The sequence below is a fragment of the Salminus brasiliensis genome, chromosome 21, assembly GCF_030463535.1.
Source record: "Salminus brasiliensis chromosome 21, fSalBra1.hap2, whole genome shotgun sequence".
Taxonomy (NCBI): Eukaryota; Metazoa; Chordata; class Actinopteri; order Characiformes; family Bryconidae; genus Salminus; species Salminus brasiliensis.
The window spans coordinates 12408916-12425566 of record NC_132898.1 but is presented as its reverse complement, the minus strand read 5'-3'; the positions used below and the strand labels follow the sequence as shown (position 1 = coordinate 12425566).

The 16651-nt window shown below is 39.8% G+C and overlaps 1 protein-coding gene across 7 annotated transcripts in view; it reads left to right on the top strand.

Moving 5' to 3' along the window:
- Positions 1 to 16651, top strand: part of iqsec1b (IQ motif and Sec7 domain ArfGEF 1b) — a 286544-nt gene that overhangs the window by 263511 nt on the left and 6382 nt on the right. For 6 of the 7 annotated variants that reach the window (XM_072666404.1, XM_072666403.1, XM_072666407.1 and 3 more), the window contains 7 exons: positions 975 to 1114; positions 3859 to 3888; positions 4996 to 5121; positions 5709 to 5808; positions 6062 to 6223; positions 7113 to 7289; positions 12930 to 12979. In XM_072666404.1, the coding sequence (XP_072522505.1) occupies positions 975 to 1114; positions 3859 to 3888; positions 4996 to 5121; positions 5709 to 5808; positions 6062 to 6223; positions 7113 to 7289; positions 12930 to 12979 (785 nt within the window). The remainder of the gene's footprint in view (positions 1 to 974; positions 1115 to 3858; positions 3889 to 4995; positions 5122 to 5708; positions 5809 to 6061; positions 6224 to 7112; positions 7290 to 12929; positions 12980 to 16651) is intronic. The other variant, XM_072666408.1, reaches the window with a different exon arrangement.

The window sequence follows — 16651 nt, the reverse complement described above, 5'->3', positions numbered from 1 at the left end:
TGTATATATGCCTGTACATCCAACTTGTCGACTAAGAGAACTTACATACAGGTCAGGCCTTGTTAGACATTGTTAGGCGATTTTCTATCAAATTCGCTTCATCTGTATTTAATGTATTTTAAGAAATTATCAAAAATGTTTCATTGTGAGGTCAATAATCGAGTTGATTTGTGATTCTACAGAGCACTAATTACAAATAACGGCTAGTTAAACCTGTCTAACAAAAGAAACCCCAGAAGTCACAACTCCAACTCCAACCATTTGTGATTGCCTTCTGGGATTACCACCCCCCCTTAATTCACTGGAAAAGGATGTAGCCAGATTTCGATACCAGTTCGACCTTGGTTTTTTAATGAAGGAAAAAAAAAAAAAAAAGAGTCTCAGGAAAGACCATGGTGTGCATCAGACCAAAGGGTGCATCCGATTTTAAATTTCTGTTCTATTCATTTTCATTTTTTACAATACTATACTCTCTTTATAGATTATTTGAATTAAGATGAGATTGTGATTGGAAAAGCGAATATTTTAAAAACGTGTTTGCTCTAGACGAGATAATGAGCTGAGCAACACTTTAACCAAAGCTGAAAGCCCTGCTATTAACCAGTTGTGTGTCTGTATTAACAGCTTGTAAAGAAGTCAGTGAATCATGTTAATGTTTGCCAAGAATGAATAAAAGCAAATGACCACACATTACTCCCATAGAAATGATATCATGCGAACTGATTACTGACTGGTTACTGACTTCAACATCAGTTGTCATAAACGTAATATCATCATGTATGCTTGAGCTCTGCCATTAATAAACTGATTAATGCTAGCTCACAGACCCCCCCCCCCCATTGATGTTAGACTGTCTTCTCCACTTTGATTGGTATTGATTAGTTTTCTGTGGTGTGTGTTTGTATCTGTATCTACTGAATAAACAACCTCTCAGTCATAAATAAGTTGTATTTATTGACTGATTGTGTTTGTAGGGGTTGATGATGGAGAGGACATTCCACGTGAGATGCTGATTGGTATTTATGAGCGGATCAGGAAGCGCGAGCTCAGGACTAATGAGGACCATGTGTCGCAGGTGCAGAAAGTGGAGAAACTCATTGTTGGGAAAAAGCCGGTGAGTGTCGTTTCTACATCTGCATCTGCAGTTGTCATCTGGAGCTGCTCATAACTTATACATTTTCCTTTCTTATGTCAAATGTAGAGCTGTTTTATTAGAGCTAGGGAGCCATGCTTTCCTCTGAGCGCGTCGGCTGCCTAGTTTTCCGGCATCAGCGGCAGTTTGAAAAGCGGAGGTGGCTGGCTTCACATGTGTCAGAGGAGACATGTGCTAGTCTTCACCCTCCTAGTGTTTGGGGCATTAATGGTGATAGGGGAGTATACATTAATGTGGGTTAAGTAATTGGCCTTCCAAATATGGGTAGAAAATGGGTAAAATTAGAAAAAAGGATTTACAACCCTGACATTTCACAAATTTTAAGTGGACTTCTGAAATTTTGGTAATAGAAAATGTGAATTCATCATCACATTTTCAGCCCATTTTTTTAGACAATTATTTTGGATGTAAATAAAGTGAAAGACTGGAAACACGCCCTAAATAAGTTCACAGATGCAGTATATTCAGTGTTACTTTTCCAAGTCTAAGATTTGTTGTTTACCTGTAAGTGAAAAGTTAATGAAAAGGATAAAAGCACTAATGTTGTTGCGCATGTTCTTCCTTTAATATTAGCTGTTAATTTCCGTGGTCAGCTAGCTAACACAGGATCCAGGCAGAACATCATGATGTACATGTATGACTCCAAAGAAAAACATTCACTTTTGTTGTTTTAATGAAGATATTATCTGGCAGTTGACAATTGTGGATGGAAAAAGGATAATTCTTGTGAACCAGTCAGTCTGTGTTTATTGTGGAGGTTATAGCAGTCTACAAAAGTACAGACTAAATTCAGGCCTTGGAATGGCTACTCTTTTAGCCATGTAATGCACTTTTGTTCGTGCTTAGAATCCATACAATACTATACCATACCATACAATCTCTGAAACAACACAAGCAAGTCTGTTTATAATTACCTAACAACACAATGCTAATTACTTTTTTTTAATAATTTGTTCCTGTTTTCTCTAGGCATACAGAGACTGAGCACATCCCTACTGTACAGAACAGGGATATACTCAGGGATATACTCTTACTCCCTTAGTCATAGCAGACTGACAGGCAGCATTATTTACACACAGAGGCCATAAGAGCACAAGTCAGTATGGCCTCTTTATCTGTTCTACTAATGCCTCTGCTGGTGGGGCTGATGTATAACCTGCTGTCTTTAGACCTTCATGGTCGCCGACCCTGGTTTGGGGGATGGGGGGTGTGCAGTCCTTGGAAAGTCAGGCCGCATGACTTTGCTTGATTCTTTGTGCAGTGGTAAATAGGATTAGCTTGTCCAGAGAGCCAGCAAAGCCACTCTAAGATCAGTCCTGATCTACTGAAAGCTCTTCCTCCGCTTTCCCACTGTGGCACAGTACAGAGTGAAGTCGTCCGTCATTGCATGTGGGAACAATTCTGTCTAAGAATCATCTGCACAATATTTTTACTGACACAACCTCAGCTTAAAGGTATATGCTGTAAAAGTATATATTGCTAATTTATTATTATTATTATTATTATTATTATAAGCAAGAATGCTGATTATGGCAGAGCTCCAGGGCCAAAGCTACAAATACAGAAAATATGTCATGGTTGGGCACAGACCAAAACATTATATCACTTGCATAACGAGACGAAAAACAGGTGTGCATCAGGGTAAGATGATAGAAATGATGCTAGATGTATGAATTGTTCTTTGGTTTAAGGTGTGTTTAAAATGGGTCTTGAAAAAGGATACACAGACCTAAGTTTGCCATTTGGTGCCATTTGGATGAAAAGTGAACATCAAGCAATCCTGAGACCGTCTGTCAGGCGGCTTTGGGTGATTCCACATGGGTTCCACATCTTTCAAAGTTCAGCATAAATCCATGTATATTGTACTAGTGTTTGCCTGCTCCTTCAGCCATCCTCTCAGGAAGGGACTTTACTGTCTCACTAATTTCATTACCCGCTGCTAGCGTCTTCCATGCAGTTCATCTGCAGCCACTGCGGGCTTGGGGACAGTAATAATTACCATTTAAGCCTTAATGGAAAGTGTACACATGACTTACAGTGACACACAACTCCATCCCTTGTGGGCCTTTACCTTTAACGCCATGGGGCCTCAGAGGAGACGCTAATGCAGGACTCCTGTAGAGCTGAAATGAAGGAACCACACTGAGGCCCCCTGTCTGCGGTCACCATCACTGCTGTAATTAAGCTTAGGCTGACTGAGGCTTCCTGGAGCAGCAAAGCACGGCATCTTGGCTCCTTATTAGCCTCTGCTGTAACCACACCGAGAGACATATACTACCTGTAAAACATTTGTATGAAATTATCATATTTTCACACTGCATTTCCAATGAAATATAAAAAAATCCTTTATTACAGCAATTGTCTAATATACTATATGGCCATACATTTGTAGACACCTGCTCATCCAACTTTTCTTCTGAAATCAAGATTATGAATAATGATGTAGCCCTGGGCATGGTGACCTTGGGTGTCTGCATGGCCCGTTTTAAGTAAGACTTAGGTTTATAGCATAACTTACATTGCATCAACACTCAGTTTCATGTTCATTAAAGTGTCTTTCTTTACCTAAACAACAATTTTGGTCTAAAGGTGGTGTAAATGTCTGAAAGGTTTGAGTGCACATGGGATGATTGCTGAGATCACTTCTTGCTAACCTATTCTCATACCTTTTCTGTTTTTTTTTTTTTTTGGTCTTTGTGTTTCAGATTGGCTCCCTTCACCATGGCCTTGGATGTGTAAGTATCAGTTTTGGCTCTTCTTACTTTAGCTTTCATTTCTCTTCTGTTTGCCAAAGTGAAATATTGTACATATCAGTGTTAAATACAATATGCAGTTCAATGTAGTTCAGTGACACCCAGCTAGGTCTTAACATAAAAAAATATTTATGCTAAAAGGTTGCTAATTTCCTATAAAGCTATACAGTTTAGATTGAGTAAACCTATAGATACCCTATAAGTCCAGTTTAGGTCATGTAAAGCAATAAAATTCAGTTTAGATGTGTGAAGCCAGTGACCGCAGAAAACATGGACAGTGCAACGCCTCTCAAAAGTGAAGCAACCACAGCGCCTCTACTGGCTGGTTGCAGTATGATAGCTCTGCCCATCTCCATATGATTTAATGACAAAACAGCTAATTTTTCTCCTCTAAACTGTCTTTTCATCTCCAGTCCTAATTTCAACAGTTAGTTTTCCCTGTGCTAACTTTGGCACATTTTACCCCCAGTTTTTAACGCCTATTCTGTTATATTGTGAGAAGGCAGGGTTACACTTAGGAATTAAGTGATTGACATCCTTGGTTGACAGAGGCCGGTCGTCTGCAGGACCTACAAGGCGCACTTTCTGTACACTTTATGAAGTAGCTGGGTTGTAGTGGAACTTCCATTAACTGTACTTTTACTGTTGAAACATTGGACTTACCAGACAAACTGGGAATCTAGAGGACAAATCTTCTTGCTTCTGCGCTGTAAGCTCAATGAAGGCATTCTGAGACTTGCTTGGTCTAGGAGAAGTGGATGGGTCTATCAAATGAGTTGCAGATTTGACAATTTTGGCGGAAAGGAATGGAACCACAACATCCATGTTTTCATTGTCATTGTGTGAAGTTAAAAGATCCATTTAGGGCCTATAAAACTGTAAAGCTATAAGATTCAGATTGCTATAAAGCTAATGCTATAAATATGCTATAAATTCCAGTTTAGGTCCAGTAAACCTGTAAGGTTTAATGTAGGTCCTATAAAGCCACAGTAACTGTAACCTTTAATCAAATGGCATTTTATTTATTCATTAACATATTATTTTTAAAGCCGTTTTGATTATCATGAGCTGCGTCTCTCTCTCTTGCAGGTTTTATCTTTACCTCACCGCAGGCTGGTGTGTTACTGCCGTCTGTTTGAGGTGCCCGACCCAAACAAGCCTCAAAAACTCGGCCTCCACCAGAGAGAAATCTTCCTCTTCAATGACCTCCTGGTGGTAAGAACAGCCTGTCTGTACCGTTTCTGCCTCATTAGTGCAGGCTTAGATAAGACTAGGTCTGAATGTTCAGCTCTATAATGTAGGTGTTTGTGATGTGGGACGCCCACTGAATGACAACCAGCAACAACAGAGCTGATTTGCCTGAAATTGGTATTTAAAAAGTATCCTCTGTGTATCTTAGGCATTACATTGGATAGATTTTTTTAATAAGCTAGCATGTATACGGTCTTTGCCTATGAAAAGAAAGATCATAAACATTTCTACTTATGGTTCCTTAACCATAATTGATCATCTCTAATTGCTATATATAATAGAACCAGGGGTGCCCACACTTTTGCAGATGGCTGTATATATTATTTGCTGCCATTTCATAAAAGCAACATCATGGCTGTTCTTATTCTGGGTTATTCTAATGACATCCAAGTCGTTTTCACTCTCTCTTACAAAAGCTTACAGTCTTTCCAAAAGCTTACATAGTAAACGAATGTGGAGACATTGCTAAGCTCTATGGTGTGGAGAGTTATCTCCAGAGGATAAACAGCAGCAGATGGGCTCCTGAAGTGTCTGCCACGTTTTTGATTCAGGTCACGAAGATTTTCCAGAAGAAGAAGAACTCTGTGACGTACAGCTTCAGGCAGTCCTTCTCGCTCTACGGCATGCAAGTGCTGCTCTTCGAAAACCAGTGTAAGTGACCCCAACTTTTCTCCTCTGTACTGTCTTGTCTTGTGTATTTTGATTTTTTTTTAATCCTGGGGTGCTCAAAACTGCCTGCAAAACCGTGGAACAGTCAGAATTTCCTTTCCAGGGGGTCTGCTTACAGGTTGGGTGGGCTGTTTAGTTTTAGTTCTAACCTGAACTTAACACACAGTGATGTGAAGATCAGTAACATTCGTAATATATATTAATATTCCTTATTTATTTATTCATTCTTTTCTAGATTACCCCAATGGTGTGCGCCTAACTTCAGCCATCCCAGGCGCCGACATTAAAGTTCTGATCAACTTCAACGCTCCAAACCCACAGGACCGCAAGAAATTTACAGACGACCTGCGGGAGTCCATCGCAGAGGTGCAGGAGATGGAGAAGTACAGAATTGAGTGTAAGGGTCTTTTTCTCTTTTTCCTTTGTCTTCATTACCTCATCGCTCAGTGCTCTTTAGAGACCCACGCCAGTAGGACATGAACTTCTGAACTTGTCTTTTTTTCCTCTCACTTTTCTTTTTTTAGCAGCTGTGTGCAACTTTAATGACTTTAGCAGTCTTTAGTACTAAGTGAATGTACACATAGGGTTGTATATTGTAAGAAGAAGGACTCTAGAAATAGTTTTTTTTTATCATATGTTTTTTTCTTCATTTCTAGCAGCGGTCCATCCACCTGAGAAGTCAAAAACAAATCTTAAACACTAATTTGTAATCATGTAGCCAAGCAGGAGGTGCTAATACCTCTCGCAGAAAACAAAAAAAAATCTCTCACACAAGCTTACACCAGACCGGTATAGTGCATGTTAACAATAGAGAGGCCTTAGCTAAAAGTTGCCCTTATCCTGCCTTCTATTCAGTAAGTTATATTCATGTCTTCATTTCTGCTTTAGCCATAAAAGTAAACGCCAGCTCTCCTAAAATCACCAGTTTTCAGCAGCAGCTATGAACATACCAATGCAATAACGTTTTTTCTTTAGCTGCGACATATAAACATGGCATTGTGCTGCTCGGCTGTGTCTGCTGGTCGTTCCTATGTCCTATCATAGGCTAGCTGACCACCTCAGTCTCTATCCAGGCTCCCCAAAATGAAATTGTGGCTACACCTCAGCAAAACGCAAAACATGATCTGCAAAATCAAAGCTATAGCCATGAAACAGTAAAGGCTTTTCATTTCCAGGAGAGTACGAGGTGTAGTTGTTTTTGCTCATTGGACATGCATTTGAAACGTGTGTGTGTGTGTGTGTGTGTGTGTGTGTGTCTGTCCAAACATGTGTGTTCCTCTATACAGCTGAATTGGAGAAGCAGAAAGGCGTGGTCCGGCCCAGCATCTCCCAGAGTTCAGGGCTAAAGAAGGAAGCAGGGAATGGTAACCTGAGTCGTGGCAGCCTGGACGATAGCTACGCCATTGGGGAGGGCCTGAAGAGGAGCGCTCTCAGCAGCTCTTTACGTGACCTTTCAGACGCAGGTGAGGTCAATAGTCACCTCCACTAAGCAGCTCACTTTTTTTTCTTTTTTTTTTTTTACAGTTAAACATAGGATCATTAATAAAGATAAAACCGCGAAGACGCCCAGACAATGAGACATAACCATACCCATAATGTTAACTTATCATTGACACTGTATAGTATATAAGGCTGGTATAGCATATAAGGCTGCCAACATACAAATCAGCACTATACATCCTATCACTCTCGCTTTTATAAAAAGTGCTACTTACATATACATACATACTTACATACATAAAAATGCTTATTTTCAAAATGTTTATTGTTTTCCAGCTTTTATTGACATTCCTGGTCTATCTTATATCTGTCTAAATTCAGATCTTTATTATATATTTGGCTTTGCTACTCTGTGTTCTACGTGTTAAGCCTTAATTAAACAGCTGTTATGGTTGTATTTGATGCTGTGCTAATGCTGTCTGAGAAGCACAGCAGGTTCATAGGTTTAGATTCCCTTCACTTTCCCTGTCTGTAATCATTTACATCCTTTAATTAACAAAGAAAATTCCATTCTGCTAGCTACTGAAACCTTAGCTTTGAGAAACTCGCATTTCTTGCTAAGGACAAGAAAAACAAGCTTACATTTATATGAAATTTTGCTCCAAACCAGCCCATCTTACCCATCCACTGACTGCCTTCATTAGCTTAATTACCTGAATGGGATGTATACTATATTGCCAAAAGTATTCGCTCGCCTGCCTTCACACTCATGTGAACTAGAGTGACATAGAGTGAGGGATGTCAAACCACCCTTTGCAGCTATAACAGCTCCATCACCTCTGGGAAGGCTTTCCACAAGGTTTAGGAGTGTGTTTATGTGAATTTTTGACCATTCTTCCAGAGGCGCATTTGTGAGATCAGACTGATGTTGGACGAGAAGGCCTGGCTTGCAGTCTCCGCTCTAACTCCCAAAGGTGTTCTATCGGGTTGAGGTCAGGACTCAGGACTGAGGTCAGGTGCAGGCCAAGCAGGTTCTTCTACACCAAACTCGCTCATCCATGTCTGGATGGACCCTGCTATGGACCCTGCTTTGTGTACTGGTGCATAGTCATGCTGGAACAGGAAGGGGCCATCCCCAAACTGCTCCCGCAAAGTTGTGAGCATTAAATTGACCAAAATCTCTTCACCATACCCCATCAACCCCACACCATAATCCCCCCTCCACCAAACTTGGCATAATGCAGTCAGACAACTACCGTTCTCCTAGCAACAGCCAAATCTAGACTTGTCTCTCAGATTGCCAGATGGAGAAGCGGGATTCGTCACTCCAGAGAACACGTCTCCACTGCTCTAGAGTCCAGTGGCAGCGCACTTTACACCACTGCATCCCACGCTTTGCATTGTGCTTGGTGATACAGCTGTTCGGCTATGGAAACCCATTTCATGAATCTCTCTATGGAGTGTTCTTGAGCTAATCTGAAGGCCACATGAAGTTTGGAGGTCTGTAGTGGTTGACTTCGCAGAAAGTTGGCAACCTCTGCGCACAATGTGCCTCAGCGTCCATTGACCCTACTCTGTCATTTTGCCGTCGTTCCAAATCGCTTCCACTTTGATACCACTGACAGTTGACTGTGGAACATTTAGTAGTGAGGAAATTTCACGACTGGATACAGGTGGCGTCCTATCACAGTACCACGCTGGAATTCACTGAGCTCCTGAGAGCAACCCATTCTTTCACAAATGTTTGCGGTAGCAGTCTGCATGCTTGGTTTTATACACCTGTGGCTATGGAATTGATTGGAACACCTAAATTCAATGATGTATGGATAAGTAAATACATTTGGCAATATAGTGTATAACATTTGGGCTGGTGAAACATGCAGGAGATCTCCTAAAAGACAGTTGGTGACCCCCAGTGTATAATGTAAACTGGCTATTAAACACTGAGAAAAGGGGTCTCTCAATAAACTGCGCATATAATATGATATTGGAGAATCCAGTTCTCACTTTTAATGAGCAGAAATTCATTTTAGAGGTCAACCCAACCCTGCCGTTCTTGTTCTCGCTAAGAATAATCTCAAGCGTACACCTCGTCTAAATTGCACCTTGACTCATGCAAGTGGAGCGTGCATTTTTGTCCTCTAATTAATGTCCAACTTCCTGCAAAGTTGTAAAGTTCAACAACAAAGGACACTTAGTTCAATATCAGTGAACTTTGCTTTAATCAAAGTTTTTTGTGTTAAACTCTATGCCCGTGTCACAATTCAGCCCAACATCATCCATTTGCAGACTGGGAGAGCCAGCAGCATTTCATTTAAAGTGCAGTTTAAATTAAGTACAATATATGTCCAAATGTTTCCAGACATCCCTTCAAATGAATACATTCAGCTACTTTAAGTTGCACCCATTGCTGACACAGATGTGCAAATGCACACCCACAGCTTTAGCTAAAGTCCCTGTAGAGTAGAAGTACTGACAATAAAATAGTACTCTCTGCAGCAGATAAACATTAACCTATTGGCACCATGGTTGATGCCAGGCGTGGGCTAGAGTAGGCTAAAGCCCCCAGCATTGATACGTTTGAAATGAGTTGGGGATAAGGTGGGGTGCTGATCACCTCAGCTTCAAAACATTTTCTGACATAGTCTGACCAATGTGTCCCTTAGTTAGTTTGACATATCTGTTGTCATCTTATGCGGAGGTTTCTGGATGGATAGCTATGTACTATGCTAGCTAGGCCCTAGGGAACCTAAATCTCATATACTCTAGTGAGTAAAAGCCTCTTTTAAGGCTCAGCACACACAAGGAGAATTTCACAGGTTTATCAAAACCTCTGCATAATTCAGAAGTTGAGATGTAAACAAAGTCATTCGGTGGTTTGATATGAAATTATTAATTTAATCAAGTAAAGGGCTTCTAGTATGGGAAACTGAATTTCCTTTGCTTGTTTGATGTAGTATGTAAAAACTGTTAGCCCATTCTCTCACAAGCCTATATATAAAACTATGCTGTAAATAAGCCATGATGCTTTTCCAGGAGTGGACACTCACCCTCTTAGTGTCAGGAGCATTGCTAGTGTTAGTCGGGCAGTACTAAACCTATGCTGTAAAAACAGTCAATTTCATTTACATATTTCCACTTACTGCAGTTTAGCCCTGCCCATTCATAGTGCGGTTCTCATGAATTCTTTTTGAATGCCGCACCATACAGCATCCAACAGCACAGCTTCTTCATCTATCTTGATGGCACAGTGCCGAAAGCATCCTATTTAGTAAGTAAGGTTTAAAGAGAAGGTGTAAAATGTGTAAAAACTAATTATGACTGTTCTGAAACATAAAACCACACTAACAAATTGACCTGTTGTAAAATGTAGAATATGGGCACTTTAACAATTTGGGTTCCCTTATAGTGGAGATGATGGGAAACCGTGATGTCTACAACACAAATATAAGTATTTTTTTCACTATCCAACAGTAATCCACATAGCTCCTCTACATAGAAGTTCATATATATATATATATATATATATATATATATATATATATAAATGCTTTCCTTCTTAAGTGAACACTTCAGACGTTTGGTTCCTGTCACCACCACTATGAACAATTCTAAGTGGGTAAGTGTCTGTAAATGAGCATTTTAAACCAAACTACTCTGAACTCTGATCTTGGCTGAATCCTGAATCATGCATGAATCATTTCTTCAGGATTGTCCACATATACTGTGTGTTGAATTTTTGTACATATTATACAAGATGCTAACAGACACGAGTTTATTAGCTGCTAGCCATCTAGGTTCTACAGATGAATCTCCAATTCAGACACAACAGCTTTCTCTACACCCAGTCATATGCCCTATTTCACGCTGACATGATAATCACCTTTGTGGGAGAAACAAGAAGGTGCGAATTAGCGCTAGCAGGGGCTTTTCTATTAGCATAGCCAGAACACAATGTAACCCTGCTGGCAGAGAGCAAGAAATGAACTAAACTGAGAATAGGGATGATACCGGGCTAATGAATGTGTTTCTATTCATGACATGGGGTGCAAATGTACAAATGGAGGTGGTGACAATAAGCACCTTTTACACATTTGGGACTACTGTGTTCCTAATAATGCCTTATTAATGTCAACTCCCAGCTCATGGATTACTAACAAATAGCCTGTCTGCTTGAGACAAAAAACAAATTAGAGCTATTGTAAGCGGCAACATTCCTAATTCTCTTGCAGGGTTTGATCGCTCTGCTTGGCACTGTTTATATGCAGTAATAATTATCTGCTCACACACTCCTTTGTGGTGCTGGAAGGTTGACACACAAGACTTATGTGTTTTGGTTTTCACATGTCGGAGAACTTGGTGTACTTAAATGGGGATCAGATCAGAATTTAGGTGACCTCCATGGAGAAATCTAGATAATCCGTGCAGCCATAAGGGTTTACAGACTGTAGTGTTGTCCTATTCAAGCTCCACTTACACATGCATTCTTTAGTAGTGACTGTTGCAAGCTTTACAGAACTTGGGCAGTTCTTATTCAATTTAATTTAGGTGGAATCTAATGGAGGTTGGATGTTAAACCATTAAGATAGATTATATTGCTGTAGCTCATTGAAACTAGGCAAGTTGGAAACAACAGTTGGAAAGGGTATGCCTGAGGAAAAGAATACTCTTGAACTAAATAGTGATTAGAGTAAATAGCAGTATTTAGGTAGTGTCTAATTTAGGTTAAGTAAGACAAATTATCCGCTACATGTTCCATGATAATAAAACAGATTTCCCAGGGATTACACCAGTTTACAGCCATGTGCCCATAAATATTCAGTTTCCTAATGTCATTGGTGTGGATATCAGCCAACTAGTATGCTACTAAAGCTGTGGAGGTCCTGGCTAGCCATTGAATTCTATTTTCAAATCATTTTCACATAAATAACTGTACAGTTAACAGAACTGATTCCTGTATCACTCAGCCAATGTGGGCATCTTTTAGTTGATTTGACAGAATTGACATGTAGTGTTCTCAAAATGTGTGCAGCTGTCCAATGACGTTGCATTAGTGGCTTTTCAGAAACAACAATTAGAGTTTAGCAATTAGCACACATGGCCATGGCCATTTTCTGTAAAGCTTGTCCAGTCTCTCGCAACAGTTGCTACGATGTGTACTTATAGACGGAGGATGGAGAAAGGAATCCTTTCAGTCCATTTCTAGAACCACCAGCTATAATAACACCTTCTTTAAATGCACCTGTTTTCTCTATTGTCATTTCTCCTTCCAGCTTCATATTCGGTAATACTGTTAGGTAAGGTAAATCTACAGTCCTTATTAAGGCTCCTATTAGGTGCAGATTGGTATTAGCTGCTTTTAATTTCATACTAGGCTAGAAGAGTGCTAGAATAATCAATCCCTGCTTTTTTTTTGTTTGTTTGTTTTGCCCTATCCCCCCCCCAACAGACCCGTAAACATCTCTGCCCTGCCTCATTCCCCTCCCTCTACAGCGCGTCCACCTGTTGTTTTGAGTGCTCGTAGCTTGATGTGTGACTTCAGTCCTTTTATTAGTGCCCCCTGTAGGCAGGCAGGCTACATGCTGCTCTATCTATCACGCTGTGGTGTGATTTTTATTTATTTCTTTTGAGCGTTGCTCTGATCTATCGCATGTCCCGCTCAGGCAAGCGCGGCCGCCGCAGCAGTGCGGGATCACTAGACAGCAATATGGACGTAAGTACTGTACCGTAGGGCGCATCCTTTCAATCAAACCGCCGCTCGCCACTCCTCCTAGTAACACACATGTTGCAATGTGAAAAGGGGGGTGTTTTATAAAGCAGGATTTTCCCGTTGAAAAACGTCAAGGCTGTCAAATAGCAGCAGAGCTGAAGGACATCCTTACTGGACTTTACTGAAATTTCTTGGCTTAAAGGAGAATTCCTAGTTCTACTGCTGAGATGCAAACAGTCATTCAGAGTGATTCTGTGTGGTGCTGATAGGAACTAGGGGCCGTAACATCTTTAACACAAATATAGACACTTTGTGCTATCCAAAACAGCCAGTGAACCTACATGAGACTTTTTATATGTTATAATAAGGTAAATTAAAAAATATACGGTTTCTTTGGGCACTATTTTGCATTACAATGTGCTGCATGTATTTAATAAATAAAAATCAGGCAGTGCATGATAATAATAGCTTACAGAAAGGCTTCAAAGGCTTTGAATGTTTCTATCACCACCAATGTGAACAATTTCCTGTTAGCATGTCAATACAGCATAATCCCAGGCCACATCCACACCCACATTCAGCCTGTCCTTTTTTCTGCAGAATACAATACTTAAAACACCTTGTGTATTTAAACAGTGCCCTTACACATTTTAGCAATAAAAAAAGACTAATTATTATACTAGTAAGAATTATGATAATAAGGTGTCCGTCACTCTCAGACACTTTTTTAAACCATCATTTGCAAAACAGATTCACAACCCTGACACCAGTTTGGGCCATTAAATGTAGTCAAAATCACCATTTCTGGCCCATTGCTGGGCAGTCATTCACTGTGGTATGTGGCTCAGCATTGGAACAGTTAAGTTTCTCTACAACAGAGCATTTCATACAAAACCACGCTGCTTGACTCTGATTGCATTACTGAATTTGTTAAAACATGTTAAAAGCACAGAGGAATTCTCCTTTAAATTAGCCAGACAGCTAAAAATCCTGCTTTATAAAATACTCTATCTTTGTCTCATTTTTTTTGTTAGTTTGGTTGGTTTGTTTTTCTTTTTTTGCTTTGTAGTTGATAAGCAATAGTTTAGCCAAAAATGAAATTAACATGGTTACCACAAAATGTCAGCCAAGACATGTTTGGTGTCCAAAGGATACTACTTTAGTTTTGCTCAGGAACTACAAGGCTAATGCAACCAACACGCAATGGATGCTTAGCATCCAATTAGCAAGTTTAGCATGCCTAGAGCATCACACTTGTCTCAAAACTCTTGGACGTGTAAAACAATCTTCAATAGGCTTTGTTTTGTAATAAAAAAGTCTTTTTGAGAGGCAAGTGTGTGATGATTTAGGCTTGCAGTTTGCACAATGGTAATTGTTTACTTCGTTAGCTTTGTACAGAGCTTAGTACAGAGCTACAGAAGACAGTTTCAGATTCCAAACATGCCACAGCTGACATCGGATCTTATAAATTATTCGTTTTTTGGCTGAACCCTCGCTTTTAAGTTGTTTCTTTTAGCCGTGTGTATTTGTGGTGAAAGCACTGGATTCGTTGCATGAGCTGCTTTTCCTCCGATGGGGAGTTTGTATTGGATTAATGGATTGGGCTTTTTCCTTTGGACTGCATTACTCCTGATGACCCAAATGCACTGACATCAGCTGGCATGATACTAATAATGTGTGCACTTTCTGTTTCGAAGGCTAAGCATGCTAGTTTCGAATGCTTCTGTCTTTTTGTTTGCAGTGTAATTTAACCCTTATGTGGTTCACTTTTCGCTGTGGTGAATGCTGGTTCATTTTGGTGACGAATAGGAAACAATTCCTGCCTTTTTTCTCTCCAGCCTTGACCCTATGCACCTTTCCCTCTCCAGCCCAAAGCACCTCTTTTTTACTCATAAAGATTAAGCACAGAGCATTGGAAATAGGAATTGTATCTATCATAATTAAGACTGATGTGGAGCTTTGACAGTTAGTGATAATTGAAGCAGTTTGAAGCATAACCATTACATTTGCCCTCTTACCATTTAAACTCCTCAAAGGACAGAGGTGCCCTAATGCCAGTGCAACATTGCAGATCATAGCTCTTTATTAATACTTTTCTTTTCACTAACTTGATCTTGCCTGTCTGAGCTTTTGCATGGTGTGCATGGCTGTCCAATATCCACTCTGTTCTAGTCAGTGGCGCTGACAGCTGAAGGGTTGTTAGTGCAGATGTGATGTTAGTGGAGTGTTGCCTGAATGTTGTAATATTAGAAAATGTTATGCTTGGCTTCAATGAAAAACGTAAAATCGATTCCTTACTGCATTGATTATGAATTTATTGATGAGTTCTATTCTGTTACACATTCAGTTACCACAACTAAATGCACCAAATACAAATGTTTTCTTACTGGGTAGTCGACAAATTACACATTACACTCTATGTACACTATATGTCCAAAAAAATTTAGACACCTATTCTAAATAGTGACTTGAACTGCACTTAAGTAAGACAAATTATCTGACACAAGTGTTTAGTTGCATTAACAACAGAAGAAGACCCTCTGGAGCTGCCCACGCATGAACCTGTGTCACCAACCCCAATGCCAAACATCGATTAAATTCCTCTGAAGACTGGCCATTGAAACACTGGAAATGTGTTCTCTGAAGTGAACCCTTGGGAAGAGTTGGAGTGGCTTTTCACACTGATTATCCAACTGTCCAGTTTTTTCCCTGTTCCGTCTTTGAGTCCAGGCTAAATGGATGACCTCCAAGTGCCTCCAAATGTTTGGACATATAGTGTACATTTCTCTGTATATCTGTGTGGGATAATAACTTGTATGACATGTATTACAAAGAACTGTTGAGTTGCCCTTTTCTGAAAGTTGGACCTGGAGACCAACTTATTAGACTGTAAAAAGAATTGTTTGGCAAAAAATTGTTTCACACTTTAACCATTACCACCAGTGTATGTTTAGTTGCTGATGTTTTTTTTTTTTTTTTACTTTGCTTTGGAGCTACAGTGCTAATATAAATAAATACAAGTTTTTAACTGTCCAATCTGCAATGTGTAAACTAAATGTATGCACAGATACTCCCACATTTCCTCCAGACTGTTGAGTTGAAATGGGGTTTGTGACTCTTTAGGACATGCTGTTGTTTAGATTGAAAAAAAATGGAAAAAGAACTGTTGTGGTCAGACGTTTACATACCCATCATCATAGACTTTTTTAACAGTTCTTTTTCTGGGGCAGAATGTACAACGTACACCTTTATTAAAACAAACAAACATTTTGTGTACAAGAAATCCACACAAGGTCAAAAATAAACACACCAACCTTTTCACCAACGATTATGAATTAAGTTAAATGTCTTTTAACTTGCCAAAGCCTCTTAACTTTCTGTCAGTGATCACTCATTGGATTGACCAACACACAGTACAATGAGAAAGTATAAGGAGATCTGGGCAGATCAGAGAAAGATGGCTATAGATTTACTTCAGGAATCTCTTGGCCATCCCCTTAATCTCCCTCTGTAGGGAGGGAATTATTATGCATAATCAAGAACAACCCAAAAACCACAAAGACACAGGCTGCCAGCAGCTACCATGAATTGGAAGCTCCTGGAACACAAGATTTGCTGTCTGCAGTCAAGCGAATTTTACATCACTATGGATTTAGAGGCTTAGAGAAAGAATAT